General features: G+C 41.5%; 2 protein-coding genes across 2 annotated transcripts; both read right to left on the bottom strand.

Moving 5' to 3' along the window:
* Positions 1-1,136: 1,136 nt before the first annotated feature.
* nudt4a (nudix (nucleoside diphosphate linked moiety X)-type motif 4a) lies at positions 1,137-11,209 on the bottom strand. The gene is made up of 5 exons (XM_061077063.1): positions 10,884-11,209; positions 5,831-5,941; positions 4,296-4,340; positions 3,929-4,016; positions 1,137-1,623 (listed from the first exon to the last, which is right to left on the bottom strand). The coding sequence occupies exons 1-5, from the start codon at positions 10,980-10,982 to the stop codon at positions 1,406-1,408; spliced, it is 561 nt and encodes a 186-aa protein (XP_060933046.1). The 5' UTR covers positions 10,983-11,209; the 3' UTR covers positions 1,137-1,405.
* A 1,598-nt stretch (positions 11,210-12,807) lies between these two features.
* Positions 12,808-18,716, bottom strand: ube2na (ubiquitin-conjugating enzyme E2Na). Its single transcript, XM_061076589.1, has 4 exons — positions 18,602-18,716; positions 16,064-16,310; positions 15,050-15,190; positions 12,808-14,132 (listed from the first exon to the last, which is right to left on the bottom strand). The coding sequence occupies exons 1-4, from the start codon at positions 18,629-18,631 to the stop codon at positions 14,086-14,088; spliced, it is 465 nt and encodes a 154-aa protein (XP_060932572.1). The 5' UTR covers positions 18,632-18,716; the 3' UTR covers positions 12,808-14,085.
* Between the last annotated feature and the right edge of the window lie 768 nt (positions 18,717-19,484).

Raw genomic sequence — 19,484 nt, 5'->3', positions numbered from 1 at the left:
GTACAAGAAAACCACCGATCATCAATAAACGGAAATTATAACATTATTTTCTCTCTCTCTCTCTCTGACTCACTTATTGTCTAGTTTCCACAATATTATCCTACGAAACAAATCACTTCAGTCGGCGTGTACTTAAAGGTCCAGTGTGTAAGTTTTAGGTGAAAGGGATCTATTGGCGGAAATTTAACACAAAATTAAAGTTTTCATTTGTTTGTTAGTTCATCTCAATTGTTCACATTTTTTCCTTTACCTGAGCATGGGCCCTTTATATTCAATACTTTATATTTACATCAGGAGCGGGTCCTCTCCACTGAGGCCGCCATGTTGTTTTTTTTTTACAGTATCCCAAACTGGACAAACTAAAGACCTTTTGAGTTTTTATGAAAGGGAAAAGGAGGGTGATGTGGGATCTCTCTAAATTCGACACACTGAACCTTTAATACTGTGCAGTAATAACGACAAACCCAAAGTTTCAGTTAATTACCGATGCTGAGAAATAGAAAGGGTCAGCGGGTCCTGTGAGGCAGACGGCGCTGCTTCCAGTCAGCGCTGTAGGATGCACAGTGTTTATAATCCAACCACACGTCACTGCTGAGTTTGTGAAGGCACACAAAATAACCAGACTAGAACACAACACATTAACGCTCCTGTAAAACAGAGGTCTCCAAATGATTTTCTCAGACATTTATCAAATGCAAATAATAGTGATAGTTTCCTATGATGTGTAGTATGTCTTTGTATGATATCTGCACATCTATAGTGTTAAATACGGTCTCTCTTTTTGCGAGTTGTAACTATTTGTCTGTTCCACTATGCAGAAGCTGATATTCCTCTTATCTGTTCCAACGTACTGTATTCACCTTTAATTTAATAGTCAGGCTTACAGCAGTTGTGATATGTACAAATGTAAGGATGTTGAAGGCAGGACTATTTCAGTGTTAGTCGTGCTTAGAGACAATACCGTAAAGTGACAGTGGTGCGGCGACAGTAGTTTTGCTTCCGATGTGTCTGAACAGTTCACAAAAAAAAAAGATCTGTAGTAAAAATATTCACAAACGCGTAGATACTCCTCTTCAAAATGTCTTGCAGGATGACATCACGTCACTGTAGGACTTCCTGTGAGGAGCCAACCCTTCCCCAGTCCTGGTATCCAGAGAACCAACCAACACTGTGTGCACGGCCAATCAGATATTCATCATGTGAGACAAGAAAAAAAGGATCTTTACAGTGCAGAGGCAGCACACTGAGAGAGCCCATCCAGGAACACATTTTCTCTATAACCTTGTGCTGGTTGGTAAAAATATAAAATCTTAAATACACTTTGGCACTCTTCAAGCCCACTTCAAGAAGTCATGAATGCAGAAGAGATCCACTGTGCATCCTGGTGTCGCTGCTGGTGACGGCCCTATCTGTTGACCAGCTCTGAGCCCTGTGTGGCGCAGACAACGCAGTGAGGGCTGCTGTTGTCCGTCCCGTGGGAGCTGGGGCTGTTGCCGTTGCACCCGGGGCCGCAGGGTGGATCACAGGTGTTGGGGAGTGTGAGTAGGTACTCTGCATGGACCGGCTTGTGGCTCTGCAGGACCCTGATGGCTTCGTCAACCTTGAACCACTTCCTCTTTCTTCCTGCAAGAACATGAAGGAAAGGACAGGTTGTCAGTATGTGGATGAAACCGAACGACAGGCCTTAGTTTGTGCTTTCATTCAAAGACACTTTTGTACACAGGCCCACGACTTGAAGATTGTGCTGCCGCAACCTCCGATGCCCAATTGGATTGCAGCACCTAATATTCTCCTTTAAAAGTTCTACTGTGAACCTGAACGAGATGTGAGTAAAGTCCGGACATTTTCCAGACTCTGCCGTCACCTATGAAGACCGAACAGGAGATTCTCCGGATCAGATGTGTGAACAACAGGAAAATATCCGGACAATTCAGTCGAGGGGTGGATTGGGAGGCCGGAAATTACGTCTTGATTCAGCTGCAGAATTTTTTTTTTCATATCAAATCGACTGTCGACTAGACTGAAAACTCTGGAATCCCAAGCTGTTTCTTTGCCGGTATCTTCTGCTTGTATGGCTCCAAATTTGGATTTTTTTCTGTTTTTTTTCCAGTTTTGCCTCCCTCACGTGTTGTAAATGTCATCACCACGCCCACTCGCTCGCTTTGCGGACATGGAAAATATTCGGAAAATGTGCTGACAGTGCAGCTTACTCACTGAGCAAAGCAGTCAGAACTAACTCGTTACAATTTTATACAACGCACTCAAAACTGAAGTGCAGCACATTCCTGAGCGTTTGCATCAGCTGTTAATTATTCACGATGTGTTCAAATCCAAACAGCATGTCTTGCTTAAAGAATTAGCTGTAGCCTGTGATAATCGGGCGGTGGTGTTAGACAGGAGGAGTCACACACTTTATGTTGACACCCTGAGCTACACCATGGCCTCTCAGCAGGAGGGGGTGTTGAATTAGACCAGCAGTGCCGAACCCTTTCCGCTCAGCCCTAGCAGGGCAGGAGAGGACAAGTAAGGAGGGGGCTGTGGTGAGCGGCGATAACTGGAAAACAACTGGGCATAGCAAACACTCCTCCCCCATGTGAAAAGGCTGAACTCTATTTGTGTAGGTGAAGGGAGCCAATGATCATGACCGCTTCTTCCAGGACCAGTTAGAAGGAGTTCATGTTCCGAGTCCTCAGAGAAACACACATTTAAAAAGGCGAAACACATTCTAAACAAATAGTGTTTCTTATTTTGGGAACTTTTTCACACATGCCTTTAATTAATACACATTAACAGCAACATTTGGAAAGTTGAGGCTAAATATGGCCAGTATCTTTTTTTGTTATTAATTATATTTCTATTATTATTAATCTGCTGAGGATTTCCTCAATGAGCAGATTAATGTTTTTATCTGTAAAATAAATAAATAAAGTTGAAAATGTTCAGTCGCTGGGAGAGCAAAGCAACAAATCATAATTGAGAAACTGAAACCAAAAAATATTTTTAGGGCCCGAGCACTGACAGGCACTGACAGACACTATTGAAATTGTAAGGATTATTATTATTATTTTCGGACAAATGAATTGGCTTTTTGAGGGCTTTTACATGCTCAAATTCTTACCAAAATTTGCAAAAAATTTGAAAGTCCTGAAAATTTACTTTTCATTTATTTTCTGTTATTAATTTAATTTAAAAAAAAATTTGATTTACCTCCTGTGCAGAAGCAGACTGCGCAATATTCATTAAATTTAATTTTAAAACTTAATTAATTAATTAATTAATTAATTTAATTTAATTTTTTTGCTTGTGATCTCTGAATGTGCAGCATTGTGATTGTACAGAGAAATATGTTGATCCCTGTAAAAACTTGATTATTATATGCATGTTTTAATTTACCCTAAAGAAATCTGAAGCGATGTTTTAATGAGTGGGTCCCTGATTGGTTTGTATCCTGAGAGCATTGCACACATTTCTGTCACCACACAAGCAAAGAAGCGTACCAGGAAGGGCAAGGAAGATGAAAAATTGCATGAATATAATAATATTTGTTAATCCTACATTACTTGTACTATGTGTTTTGGTGAGAAACACTGCATCTCCTCAGAGTATCTATCATTTTCCTCTGTGTAGTAGATTTAAGAGCCTCGGTTACTTGCTAAAAAAAAATTCTAATGTGACTAAGAGGACACAAAAAACTTCTTTAAAATATAAATAAGGATAAACCCAGAGATCATATACATGGGCTTGATTACCTCAATCAAATTAAGTCAGTTTGAACAGGCCAATGGAGGAAGTGTCTCACAGCTGTGTTTTAGGTCTGTGTAAAAGGTCCATGAAATATTGTATAGCCTCCTGCTTACTTCCTCTAAAGGATTAAATATTAATGTTTTTTTTTATTGTTGCAATATTACATAACGAGACTTGAACATACCAATGTTGACAGAGTCCTCCCAGGCCTCCAGCGTCTCCGTCACTATGAGGGTGTACACGTACGTCCTGTGCTTTCTGTCCTGATTGTGCTGCAACGGTTCAGATGAGCAAACAACCTCAGATCAGTGTCAAAGCAAAACATGCAAACGCTTTTATACAAAGCGATGTGAAATTTACTGCACTGCTTCTTTTACAGAAACATTGTGAGCTTCATGCTGACTGACGGATGGACGGACATATTTATAAAGGCATACTACACATAGTAGTGGAGTTAACAGTCGACACAGAACTTTGAACAGTGTTAAATATTTTAATATAACCACCGCATGAGAATTTATTAGTTTTCCATGACAGTTTAACAAGCTCACCTCAAATATCCCAAGTAGTCTGCCAAGCTTCCCCTTCACACCGGCCTGCACACACATGTAGAAAATGGTTCTAGACTCATTCGGTACATTTATAATTCAATTTCTGTTCGACAGTGTTGTATCACCAGTTCTGAACTGTGCACAAAACTCATTCAGTGGATTTTTTCTCCAGCAAGACTTTTCTCAATCTGGATCTAAGATTGCATTCTCCTAATAGGATTGCAAGCATCTCACACGTGCACAAATTAAAACTACCACATGGACGCGATGTTGGCTGATGTGCTGAGCTCGACGGCGACGTATTAAAACATGACGATTTGACTCGTTAGCTCGCCACAGAGGTTGGTTTGCAGCTCATCTATATTCAGAAACATGTCTGGTCTGGGAAGCACAGGACGCTGGGTAACTGGAAACCCTTCCCAAATGTCACTGCCATACTTCAAAGCTGTCAGCACACGAGGCAGAGGCTCACAGCTCACTCCGCTGTGGACACGTACTGGCCAACAACCAGCAACGCCTGCACTAAACCACAGAACAACTTAGTGGTCATTTATGCATTGCCGGCAAATATTTCTATCCGTCATCTGGATCCAGCTTCGGGGAGCGTCTCACACCGAACAGTGACAACGACAACTGCCAAGAATTTCTGCTAATGACAACGTGGTTTGTGCCACTGGCTAATGTAGATTAATACAATACATATTTGTTGTTACTGAGTCGTCAATGAAGATGACACATGGCATGTACATGGCCGTGAAGTTCTTGCTTCTGTTATGTGAAGTCGAATGCTCATACCAGTGGTTTTATTATTTTGATGTTATCATCACATGCAGTGCAGTGCAGATATGGATTTTGAAAGAGGTTTCTTCTGGAGGGATTCAATGATTGTGGTGAATTCCACACTAACCCTTACAAACAACACTGACAAAACAAAACTATAATTTCGTACACAATGTGCCAGAACATTAAATAAAGCAAAGGATGTGTGGCTCATCAAAGCTTTAGAGAAAATGGTAAACAAGGAATGACCTAAACGTGCACCTTACTGAATCTGTTGTTGGACATATAATTGGCCCCTCTGAGTAAATGTTGGCCCCTTTAAGACCCCTGATTGAGAGAAATCCTTGATCCGCCACTGCTTCGGCACCAAAACAGAATGAGAACACCAACAAAAAGCTCCTACTCTAATCTGCATTATCCTGAATGAGTTTTAATAATATGCCCACCTTCAAGAATAAATAAAGCTTAGATAAATGACCACTCTAAAGTTAATTCCAAGTCTCTGAAATATGATTTTCATGTTCTGCTGTGGGGAAGTGAAAGCACAATGCTTCAGGAAACAATGACGATGTGAAACCAGTATGGACATGGATAAAGTTTAACCACAAAGTGTACAACAGGAAGGCAAACATGGAGGATTGCTGTGTGTGTGTGCTTGTGCGTGTGAGTGTGAGAGGGTGTGTGCGAGAGTGTGAGAGTGTGAGATTGTGTGTGTGTGTGTGTGTGTGTGTGTGTGTGTATGTGTGTGAGCTCACCTCTTCATACACCTCCCTGACGGCTGCGCCACAAGGCTCCTCCTCGGGCTCTACTCCTCCTCCCGGCACAATCCACTGGTCCGGGTGTCGACTGCTGCTCACCAGCAGCACCTGCCAAAGGAGAGAGGCCTCAGTAAGGTCTCTGCAGCTGAGCTCAGGGTGCCAAGGAGTCCATCATCACATGACAGATGGAGCTTCTCTTTCCTTTTCTCCCTCTTTATCACATTAATGACTAACATCAATACATGTAACTAAGCACAAATCATGACTGTGGATGACGAACCAGAGATCATGATGGTGGATCCTGATCATGGATTGTCAATGGTGGTGGAGGATCATGTTTGTGGTGGTGGCTGATCATGGACTGTGATTACAGCAAAACTGCTCGATATACAATATGCCTACTCACATATTCTACCATTACTGGCAATAACTCCTCCATTTAATTTGTCAGGGTTCAGGTTGCTGCTCCCTTCAACTCTAGCAGACATTTTCCTATGTATAAATACTTTAAACATTGACACACCTTTCCATTAGGCTTAAAACTACAAACTATCTATTACATTCCTGTCAGTCCTGGGACAGATTCCCCTGTTAATAGTTATTTTTTGTAGTTTTTCCCTACTCTTGTTGAGGGTTAAGAACAGAGGTGTGATTTGTGACTATGGGCTAAACAGATCAAATTTGATTGATTGATTGATTGCCTGGCAGCAGCTGAGTGTGGCGCTGTTCATTGACAGGACGAGTAGTGAACATCTCACATTTCATCCCCGTCATTCACTTGACTGGACTATTGTGCATGACACACTCTTCACCACGCAGTTAAAATAATGGAATTAGAGCTATTTGTGTGATTTTTCATCAAACAACCTATTGTTAAGTGTTTCCACATTATAAGTAATGACTGACACAACAGCCCAACTCATTTAAGATACAACCAGGTTAGGCCCGTATAAAAGCTAAATTTAACTTAACCTTTTCATATATTACACAACAATTAAATATTATCATGAACAACCTTGAATTAAAATTTACTTCTGACAAAATCCTCGAGCTAATCTGAAACAACATCTTAAGCCACACACTATGTTTACCTGACCTCCGTCACATGCAGTTTGGTCTTTTTCCAGAATGCAGTCATTTGACCTCAAACCCCATCTGGCATCACGCTGACCCACATTAAGTTCACATGTGAATACTTTCTGAATCCTGCCTTCAGATAACCAGACACTTGCAGCCACTATGTTCAGCAGCTCTGGAAATCCCTCTCATATCTGAACCGAGTGTAAAGCTGAAAGAAAAATATAAGCCGCAGAAATCAGCTCATAGCAGCCGCACGCACACACTGGAACAGCTCCAGCAGAAGCTTCCCAACATAAAGATGTGTCTGCATTAAAGAGGACATCTTCACTGCCGTCAAAGCTGGTCCCTACTGCGAAGAAATTACCTTAATGAGTGAAGCTTCATGCTCTGTGACCATCGGCTGAAAGTCATCAAACCAACCAAACCAGGTCAAAACCACAGAAATCTCAGGAATCCAGGAGAACTACTTTCTGAATTTTCTTTGACAGTCTCACTGTCAGCCGAGATTATTGTTAACTGCGTTGAGAATTCTAACACTAGAACAAACAAGGATAAATTCATTAATGTGGGTGTGACACATTTACAAACTCTCTGGAGGCCATATGACTTCTTCCTTAAACAGACAACTGTCAATAATTATGTAGGGCTAACAGGTCAAGTTGGAAGGTATGAGGGACATATCACATTCAATGACCTACGTCTGCAGGAGCTGCTGGCTCACTTAAACCTGCTGAGTTACAGCTTTCCCCTGTTATAAAAACATGAATTAAGATAAGTAATTTTAAAATAAATAAATATGGACAGCAATATGACAATGCATAACATAGAGTAGATAAGGCTGCATAAATCAATCCTGCACCTTCCTGCTTTCATTCCTTATTGTAGCAGACACTAAATAATACTAAGTAAACCTAGAATTCACTGCCTATGACAACAGGTCTGTCTGTGCCCCTGCACTGTAGAAACACTGGCTGCTGTCGAACAGACACAACACACACACATGCATGCGCAATTTCACACAAACACCACGTGGAACACGTAGGCAGCTACTCGTACACACACTCGCAGCCAAAAGGCTTTTCAAAAACTACTGGATCAGCAGTTGCTTTTCTGTATGAAAACAAAAGAAGCTTATAGCAGAGAAGGTGAATGACCCCGACAGGAACTAGCACACCTCACTGAGGGTTCAGAGCGAGGATGATCATTGAGTCGGGACATGTACGTCCGCTTTAGGGTGATCCCACCTGATCACAGTCCAGCTCAAGAGCCTGGGACGGATGTTACACAGGCATCATGAGGAATAAGACTAATGGAAGCTCCAATAAAAGAATATCATCTTGGTTTCTGGTCCAGTGACTTCTGACACTGATAATCACTGTATCATTTAAATTTTTGTTGATAATTTGCCCCAGGAAAGATTCAGTAGCAAGTCTATTCAATAAAGTTAACTGGCTCTTAGCAGAAACATACTGTGGGGAAATATATCGTACTGTTTTACAGTTATGTTAACACGATCAATTACAAATAGTAACATTCCATCCCTAATTGTTATATATATATATTTAGTTTGCTCCTGTCCGCCTGGGCTCCAGCTGACATGTTGAGGAAGAGACTGTAAACCAGGTATGCAGACTGGATGGATAGTTTACAGCACGGGACACAAAGCCGGAACAGATCATCCTCCTCTTTCATTGCAATCAACAATAATCAACGTGACTCTGAGCACAGACGTCACAGAAGAATAGCAGGGAGAGACGAGAGAGACAGAGAGAGAGAGAGAGAGAGAGAGAGAGAGAGAGAGAGAGAGAGAGAGAGAGAGAGAGAGAGAGAGAGAGAGAGAGAGAGAGAGGCGAGAGAAGAGAGAGAGAAGAGAGACAGAGAGAGAGAGACTGGACACTGTGAGGGCACTGGGAGCAGGAAAGAAAATCTGTCAGGGGACAGCAAGTGCCTGCACCTTGTTTCTATAAATTGCAGCCGATAGGTCACTTGGTGTTTCGCACACAGTGCAACACTCTACCCCCCCGACAACCCCACTCCCCCTATCACATGTGGTCCTGAGATGGCCTGCCGTCACTGGGCAGACACGTTGTGATCTAGGACACCCATCTGCCCCCAGTGTACTTTCAAATGTACAAACAACTTATTATCAAGCCAAATAAGAAACCAAATAGCATCATATGTTCCAGAAAGTGACAGGTTTGATTGAATGAGGCTGCAGAACGAGTCCAAAATATTCCAACATTTATAATGTCAGTAGTGTCAGTGTTAATTACTTATTCAGTTTCTCATTAGCAACACAAGCCTGTTACATGATCACTTTCATATTAATGAGAGAACACATAGCCTTTAATAGTGAACTACAGAAATCCCCACATTAATTACTTCTGCTGGGGAGGTTATGTTTTCATTGCTATCCACTACTTGTCTGCTTTTCACGCAAAAACTACTGAGCTGATTTTGTTGAAACTTGGTGGAAGGATGGGACATAGGCCAAGGAGGGACCCTTTACTGTTGGAGTGGATTTTATTAAGAGGGCGGGTACAGGATTTTTCCCCCCACTTTCATTAACATTGAGTTTTTCAAAAGTTTCTCTCTAACTCAAGAAATAATGCAAAAATCTGGAAGGGAACAAAATAAGCATATTTAGGGGACTGATAATCTGAGCGTGTGCAATTTGGTGCAACTTGATTGAATTTTAAAGGGGTTGTTGAGTCGGCTTAGTATGAGCTTCACTGAGTATCTAGGTAAAAGGGTAAGAACTTTTGAGTGGGTGTTGGAGTCCTGTCTCTGCTAAAGGTTCTTGAACACCTGTAATCACATGTAACCTTAGACCTATAAATGCATCTGCAGTTAACACATGATGTCATGAGCTGCACTCTTGAATGTCACTGATAGTATTTCACACAGTTTCTACCTGGACACATTGAGGAGGCCTCGTCTTCATGAGTTATGACTTATCTGGAATTCCTCCTGGCAAGGAAATGAAAGTGATGGGTCTCCTGCTGGGCTGCTGGTTACTGCGGCTGCCAGGTTATGAGACCCCCGTTGTTTAATAGGTCGAACATTTGGCCCATCAGCCAAGTTATGCTCACCTCAACTAACATCACACACGTGAATGCACACACTCACTAACAAACACACACACAATGAGACAAAATGCATGTGTGCGACAGGTCTGTTAAATTGTGCTGATAAAACAGAGTTCAAAAGATTAGTAGAAACTGTATCAAAATGGAAAGGATGTAGGTAAATGTTCCCTCCTTACAGACACACAGACACACAGACACACAGACACACAGACACACAGACACACAGACACACAGACACACACACACACACACACACACACACACACACACACACACACACACACACACAAATCCTTGTTAGGAAACTGCATTGATTGTGGACAGCCTAAGCAAAACATTAACCTCAACCTCAACCAGGATCTTAGAATTTATATTTGTCTATATTTCCATTAAGAGGTAAAAAAAAACAAGTACAAACACACACACATACAAAGACACAAACAAACAAACACACATACACACAAACAAACACAAAGTTCTGTCTCTATGACTTCAGAGGAAATTAGATCAATTTACATTGATTTCCTAAAGACTCACTCTTATCTTAACTTAACCCTGACCTTAACCTAATCGTACCTGAATCTAACCATAGGCTAAACTAACCTTAACCTTAACTTATTCTTAACTGAATCAAACTTTAACCTAACCTAACCTTAACATCCAACGTACCTTAAAACATGTCTTTGCCTTAAACTTTCATTATTCACATGATGGGGAACCTGATCTTTACACCCACAAGGAGGACAAGTCCCTTTAATGTGACTCTGTGGACGGATTTAGGTCTCCAGGATATGAGTAATACCTGGATATAACACCCACACACATCACACACACACACACACACACACATACACAGACACACTCACACACACACCCCTCACCTCGTCCTCCTGGTCGTTTCTGAAGCACAGACACGCTGCCCTCCTCTTGAAGCCCTCTCCGTCGTACGTCCTGGTCTGGTTGGGCTTAAACTTCATCATAAATGTCCGAAGTCTTCGTCCAGCGCCAGCAAACGTTAGATTTTACAGAAGATAACAGTTGTGGACCGAGATGAGCTGACTTCAACACACGCTGGAGAGGAGGTGGTTGTGTTCTCCGCGGGAGCAGCGTGGTGTCCCCGCAGTTTGTCCCCAGACTGAGGCTCTTCACACGGGCTGAGTGAGGAAGAGGAGCCGGAGCCTCGGTTCATTCATTCATCTCTGAGCCCCGACACCACGTCACCCTGTCACTCTGCATGTGTGTCTGTGTGTGTATGTCTGTGCGTGTGTGTGGATATATGGAGTCAGCGTCCACCATGGAGGAGCAGAGCCGCTGACAACCACACACACACACACACACACACTTACTCTCTCACATCTGGGGTGGGCGAGCTGCCACCAGCTGACACACACACGCATACACACAAACACACGCACACGCACACACAAGAACAGTAATGAGCCAAACATGCATCAAGTGTCTTTATTCATGCTGTTCAGGAATCACCGTGCCTCAGTGATGCATTTAACGCTGCTTTCCTTTTATTTGAAGATCATTTCATTTTAAGGCCATTTAAGTCTATTTGTTGTTTTATTTCCACAACTAAAATAATGTTTGAATACATTTATGATCATCTTTCTAAAGCAAACCCCTAAATCTCATCCTCTATATCCTCCTCTATCTATGTAACCCATAGAAGAGCATTATCTCTCCACTTTCCATTACTTATACAGAAATTAGATCATTTAGGGAGGAGATACATACAAATAACATTGAGGGCTTATTTGAAAGCATAAATGAGCTTTATTTTACATTTCATTTTACATTACGTTATTTGTATTGTTTAATTTGAAATTAATCAGGTTTGGCCATTGCCTATTGATGCATGTTCCACCTGTAGTATGACTAACTTGATTTATATCTTAGCAACTATAGGTAAATATTTATTAAATATTATTCATATGAACTTAAGTCGGCATTTAGGTTCTCGTGTTTGCCCCATCTCTCATAATATCTGAAAGGAAACATAAGGTAATTTTCTTATGATTTAAGGACAAATAACCATTTAACTCAATGTTTAAACCACTGTCAGAGCAGTGACGCAGCCTGGTGGTAAAACTCAGTAGTGAGCTTCTTCTGGTGAAGTGGTTGAGGCCTGAAATATGTTGCTGAGTGTAGAAGTTTCAAAGCTCAGGACGGTGTCCCTCTAGTGGATATCATCCACTCTGCACCCATTAGACGTGTTCAACAGTGACAATGTGTCAGTGTGTTGATGTGTTCACATTGTAGATTGTTAGGACCACAGACATCAGGGAGCACAGCAAGAGATCACTCTAATAATAACTATTATTATTTCTAATTGGAATAAATAACCCAATCATCGTGAATTTGGGAATGATGGAAGTGATGCTGATCCAGACCCAAAGCAACACTATGAGGTTTAAAAGGTTTGTGGAAAGTCAAGGACCAAACCATGTTTACACAAATAAATAATTAATAAGCAGAAGACTTGGACGACCAGCTCCTGATATAAAGTCCTCATTCTAAAGTGATGAAGACACAATTCTTAGTTTCAGGTAATTATTCTCAAATTAGAAAAAAGTGATTGTTGATGTAGTGGTATTTCATGCAATCACCTAAATTCCACACTGGATTTTGAAGTTTGTCCTTTATAACCGTACTTATTTCCTCACTGGCTTTGCTAATGAGCTTTCTAACCAAGGTCTGGAAATCCAACCTGGAAGCCCTTCCTACAAACAAAAATATACATCACCAGAAGGTTTCACACTTACATGTCCTTTCAATCAAGAGTCCAACACGGGTAGCTGTTTATTAATCAATAGATTTTATTTACAGAACATAAAAGTATGCAGGTGAACTGTTCCATAGCATCCCGGGAGCAGGAAGACATTTCCACTCCAGATGAATAGAGAGAATGAATTTACAGACAGTGAATTGAATACAGACTTTTCAGCCAAAGACCAACTACGACCATCACGAGTCCCAACGCCCTCCCCCCCCACCCCGATCATTTGGAGTTTGATCCCGCAACTACTAAGCATTATGTCCCAAACAGGTCAGCCCCGCAACACCCACTCAAATTATCAAACAAAGGACAGCTCACGTGTAATCCCTGCTTTGTGAAATAAATGCCATTGGAAAAAGTAGACCACCGTCTTGAAGTATGAGACTGAGGTGACACACAGGGGAAACAACAAGCAGAGGAGTTAGTATGGCATTAGAAAGATTCACAAATAAAAGGCTGGATATGGTAGTAAAACAAACACTATGCGCTAAAACTAAAAGGTCCTCAATGTCCACCGCACCCTCTGCATTCAATCTCACCTTCCCCAAGCTTACATCCAGGTCTACAGAGTGGTTGAAAGTTAATGTGGCAGGCAAGGCGAGTATATTTTTTTTAGTCATTTTATTTTTAACCTAATAAAGCCAGATTTGACTTAAAGAAGACGCGTGATTATAATTACGTATGTGTCCTGCTGCATCACCTTCACAGGACGAAACTCTGCTCGGACTCCAGGTGAGTGTCTGCAGCGGGTTAGTAGCGGTTAGCTGCTTTTAATAAACAAACAGCAGCACAATAAAACAAAGATCCTTTAAAAAAAAAAAAAGTAGAAGTAGACACACATAAAATGTATACCGTATTGACCAAATCTAGCCAGTCTCTCCTCTCCACCCATCTCACAGAACACCCTCTTCCCCCCTAAACGTGTATGTTTGAGCACGGTTGGTAAAATCCTCCCGAAAATAAATCAATGGACGAAGAAAGCCAGGTGAGAAGATCTAAAGCCTCTGCCCATGCATTTCAACAGTAGTGGGTTAGGACAAAGACAAGCCATTTCATCTCTAGTGTGCATTCAAATCACCAGTTGTCAGCAGTTTTTTTTTCCTTTACGCTATATTCAATATTATTCTGTAATAAACGTGTATGTGTGTGTGTATTTATATTAGACATATTAATTTTGATATTTATTCATGTAAGACTGTGTCCTTTAAATGCAAATGAAGTAGGAAGAGGTCCTGGAAGAACGTGAAGAGCTGTGTTCACACTTGACTTCCGCTTGTGTCTCCTCTTGTCAGGCTGCTCTACACCTCATTCCTGCTCCCGGCGTAAAGCCTGGTCCAAGCCTTGGCTGTAAAGGGAAAAACAAACAAACACCATGAAAACACAAACTGATGAAAGTTTACCGCTCTGAGACAAAGTTGATTCGAAACAGCTTTATTGCCAAGTCAGGAGTGAAATATATTAGAAAAACCAACAGACTTAACTTCATATTTTGTCAATTTTATTGGTAAATTTGTCATTGAAATCTGAACTGAAGCTATAAGTCACGAATCACATTTTACCCTCAGGACTTTTCTATCATGAGGACTATTTTAAAAGCTTTCCATAAAGAAAACTAACTTTTAAATCGAGTTTCACTGTTTATTAAAATGTGAGTGTTGCAGTTTCATCATATTTCAGTAACTGATATATTTAGTCAGGACTGGACGTTAACTTGTTGTGCCTCTGCACCAGCAACAGTCTGTGACCGGAGGCATTATTATTTCAGGTTGTATGTCCCGTTCAGGATATTTCATGAACCCTTGATGGTATTTCTTAATTTTGGTACAAACATTTGAACAGTTGGACTCAAGGATGTAATGCTGAGATTTTGCCTAAATGGACAGCAGACCAGACAAGAGCTGGATATAAAGTGCAGTAAACTTGGCTCTGTGTTAATAATGAAGTGGTTGAGGCTTGTAATGGCTGAGTGTAGAAGTTACAAAGCTCTGCACAGTGATCCTCTAGTGGATGTCACTGCAACTTTGTTTTGAACCTGAACAGATCACAGTTAAATGGTCTATATTTATACAGCGCTTTTCTTGTCTTGATGACAACTTTACAGTGCAGTTTATTGCCATTCGCACACAGTGCATCTATGGGCAGCACTTTTTCCTAGTCAGGGTCCAGTACCCTTACGAAGAACACAGGGATCAAACCACTGACCTTCTGGTTACCTGACGACCACTCTACCCCCCAGCCACAGCCTACTCAATTAGTTCTCACCTATTCCAATGGCTTCAGCTTCGTCGGCCTTCCACCTCTCTGCAACATCATTTGCAAGAGGATCATCAGGGTTCGGAGCACTTAGAAGCGCCTGGATCGAAAGCAGCACTGTGCGAATCTGCAGAGCTGGAGACCATTTATCTGGGGAAAAATGAAATAAAAGATATTTGCGAGACCAAAATAGAGAAAAAGATTAGCAAAGTGACAATAGAGTGTAAGATGATGAAAGTAGAGTAAAAGAAAAAGCACAGGAATAGTTCATCTATTTAAAGCTGCTGGAGTTGTGAAGTGACAGAGGTGATATGCAACCATTGTGGCTAGAAGCTCCAATTCAGAGTACAAAGTGTAACACAAGAGGCACTTGGTGTTTGGAATAAGCTGAAATTGGCAAGTCGCTCATAGATCAAACATCAAGAGCACAATAACTACAATGCTTTCCTACAGTCAAAAGCCTGACTCAACAATGCCAACGCAAAGTAACTATTAAAGCTGCTTTGGAAGATACACATTCTGTCAAGTGTTATTGTAACTATCTGAGGAGGAACGTGTGTATATTAAAGCAACTGTTTTACCTTAAAATAGCAGGTGACAATGAGTTTGACAGTTCACCCACTGCTCACTCATAATGCCTGTTCTTACTCAATGCTTTTGGTGATGTAAGCTTTGATCTCCTGTGGGAAGCGTGACCCTGATTGATAAGCTGCAAGATATTTATTTTATTTTATTTCCTGTTTTAATTTTTGCGTCGGCCGCATTTTAGAAGCGTCATCCATCCACCCCCACTCTCTTGCGATGAATCCAGCAAGGAATCTCCCACTGTGTTCACACCTCGGATTCTCCTGGATATCTACAGAGTCCAGTACATGTTTGAAAGCAGCTTCTGTGTTGCTTTAAGGTTAAACACACAGAACAGCTGGAGACATTTAAAATTGGGTTGTATGTCCCACAAAAGGTCATGAAACACAATCTTCTAGGTGCCCGAGCAGTTACAGCGACAATAATGTGCTGACTTACCTTTCAAAATGTCAAGACATATTCTTCCCAACTTGTCGACATTGGGATGATAGATTTTGGTCATGAAGCGCACTTTAGGAGCTGCCATGGGATATTCCTCTGGTAAAAAGAGTTCAAGTTTAAACGTGCCACCCTCGAATGGTGAATCCTGAGGTCCGGCAATGACCACATGGAAGTAGCGGGAGTTGCTCTCATCTGGCTCTGCCCTGATGCCGGGGACAGGCTCTGTAAGCAAGCGCTGAGTTTCCTGGTAAAAGAAAAAACAAAGAAACAAACAAAATGATATATGAGTATATGCAATTGGGAATTGCATAACGGTAAAAAAAAATGTAAGTATTAATTGGAAAGATTGTTAAAATCCCTGTTGAGACCTACAAAAGAGTTACTGTCATTTTTGTTCTATCAACAAGGGAGGAAAGGAAGGAGGGAGGCGTTGACTGCAACAGTGACTCAATGCTGTGAATCTGTGCAGCACTTAACTGTCTTTTAGAGGTGACACTGACTCAGCCACCGCACCGCAGCAGGGTTTTTCCTAGCTGAAAATAAGGCGAGGTGGAATTGAGCCTTGGTACAGTCACCTCAAGGTGTACTCATTAAAACACAACAAACTAAATTGTCAACATATCAACAGTTTTTCTAGTACGAGGGAAAATGCTCAGAGGGATCCCGTTTGTCCAGGACTAATAATCACTATAAGGGGTTTATTGCTATAACTGAATTATGTAGCTTCTGTACGATAGAACTAACAATTAGTAGGATTTTGTCAGGAGGCGCAAATAAATAAGACAGAAGTGGCCGCTTCACAATTCTCTACGCAGGAAAGAGACCATTTCTGAAAATCTCATCAGCCAGTGCACCTTGGCAACACCCAACTTCTGCTGAGAGACAAGTGACCTACAGAATCACACCTCTCCTGTGAAAGAGAAGCAGGCTTGTGGTATGCGAGTGCCACACCTGAGAGGTCCCTGAAACAAAGAAACCAGTCTAATACTCTGTACTGTGCAGTCTGGATGCTACAATGTAGATCTGTTCAACACTTATCCTGCTCCTCAAGGCCCTTTGATTTTGTTCTTTATTTATTTTAAACCTATTAATATGTCTGTTTGAAATGTAGCCTTGACTACATCACAGCTGATAACATCGGGATAATAAACAAATAAATGTTTAAACCAGCGATGTATGAAAACCATATTTGTCAAAGGCCACCCCTCTTGCTTTGGACCCTCTTCTCCTGAATGCCACTGGGAGTGAGATTCCTGAAATATTTCAGATAACCCACAGACAAAACCATGCAGTGAAAACACAGACAGGAGAGGGGCTCCCGGTCCCAGTCACACGGTCGAAGGGCTCAAGGGCTCGAGTCGCTGAGCACCGATTCCCAGCCTTCCCACCAACCCCCTGATCTGTGGTTTGCTTACAAACCCACCTGTGCAAACTCCTCTTAGATACCAAACATACAGCATTTTTTTGTATCAGGCTCAATATAAAGGTAGGCCCACTTCCTTTACAAGATAGGCAAGCTCTAGTTTTTTTTTTCTATAGATGGTAAGTGAGAGTGAATTCATGCAAATAAACAACATGACAGCTACCACCCTGGTGGAGAGAGTAATGGTGCTTTGGTGCTCTTAAGACCCAGAAATTAAAGCATCATTATGGGATTGCATGAAAAGACAGAGGCAGCTAAAACCCACGGAAGAAATGTGGCAAGTTCTCCAAGATGCTTGAGTCACCCCACCTAACAAAAGGGGGGGGTGGGGGTCGTCACTAAATATTGATTTCATTTAGATGTGTTCCTTACAGCTGTCATGATAGAGACATGCACATATAGCTCCCCATGACGTCACCATTCAAATCATGTAGCTGTGTTTGTTTGTGTGGCGCAGATAGTAATGGATCCTATTTGGTTAGTGAGCCAACATCAGGTGAAACTGCTCCATGGAGTCAGATCCACCAGGACTATCCTCCTGCTGGGTTAGTTTATACTATTTATGACCACGTTAAGATGATAATGCTCAGCTACTGGTTAGTACAGAGTAGTCATTTATTTAATAAGAATATAACAAGGAGACTCGTAAAGAGGCAAACCGTGTCATCTTCAATAAGCGTGTGGCCAGATTAAAAGTCTCGATGCGGGAGAACCAGGCTAACAGGGTGTTCTTGTTTTACCGATCTAGAAAAACAGCTAACACACAGCTAGCCCGGGTTAGCTAATGTCCGTTAAGAACCGTGTGTTAGCATAGGTAGCCCGGTTAGCAAGCCACTCAGTTAGCAGCCCAGTCTGGTCTGAATAAAAACTAAAGAGCTTCGGGGGTATTTTAAGAAACGAGGAGCCCGACCCAGAGCACATTTATCCGCCATCTTAAAAAAGCTGCCGTGTATGTGAGCCGAGGAGTGAAGCGGAAGTTACTTTAGCACACCAGCGCTAGCGAGCTAGATGCTAACGGTAGCATACAAAACTGCCCACCGGCGGAGCTTCGGTCGGAGAATGTGTGTTTAGTTCGCCTCAGAAAAGCCTGTGTTCACGGTGTGAATCGTTACCTTGGTGATCCTGCGGGGCAGACCTGCCATCTTGTCTTAAATGAGGGCTTTCAGGTCTCGCTGTCTCCTCTCCGTCGTTGGCATTGACAGCGAACACACGTCTTCCGGGTCCTGTGCGTCCTGCCAGAGGATGAGGAGCAGATCAGCAGACACTGTCAGCGCCAAACACACAATACGTGTACTGCTGCGTGTACTACTGCATCTATATACCACTGCATATATGTACAGATAACATGTACTACTGCAACTATAAAAACACATCATGTATTACTGCATCTATATAAACACATAATATACTACTGCAACTTTATAAACACATCATGTACTACTGCAACTATATAAATACACCATGCACTATTGCATCTATATAAACACATAATATAATACTGCATCTATGTACAGATAACATGTACTACTGCAACTATAGAAACACATCATATACTACTGCATATATGTAAAGACATGTACTACTGCAACTTTGTAAACACACCATGTACTACTGCAACTATATAAATTCATCATGTACTACGGCATCTGTATAAACACATCATATCGTCTGCTTCCTAAAATAAAAGTCATTTTTTGACAAAAAATATTTTTTTGCCTAAATCCTCTTCTCATGATGCTGGTTGGTACATCCTCAGTTTAACAGATCATCTGAATCTACCACTTTAGAATAATGGCCCATGTCAAGAGTTTGACTTTTACAAGTTTTTCAAGATGGCGGCTGCATCAAGAAGAACGAAAATCTACCTAGCAACTGAAGTTATTTCCATGATTCAGGGCTCGTCCCCATTGCTAAGTGATGAGGTTTACTTTAATATAGGCTAGGATATAAATATTGTATAGATAGTCTTTTTATTCAGCATTTTATTCAGCAAAA

Source organism: Limanda limanda, chromosome 8 (assembly GCF_963576545.1).
Source record: "Limanda limanda chromosome 8, fLimLim1.1, whole genome shotgun sequence".
In the NCBI taxonomy this organism is placed as follows: domain Eukaryota; kingdom Metazoa; phylum Chordata; class Actinopteri; order Pleuronectiformes; family Pleuronectidae; genus Limanda; species Limanda limanda.
The sequence above is the reverse complement of the archived record's forward strand: the minus strand, read 5'-3'. Positions and strand labels throughout refer to the sequence as shown.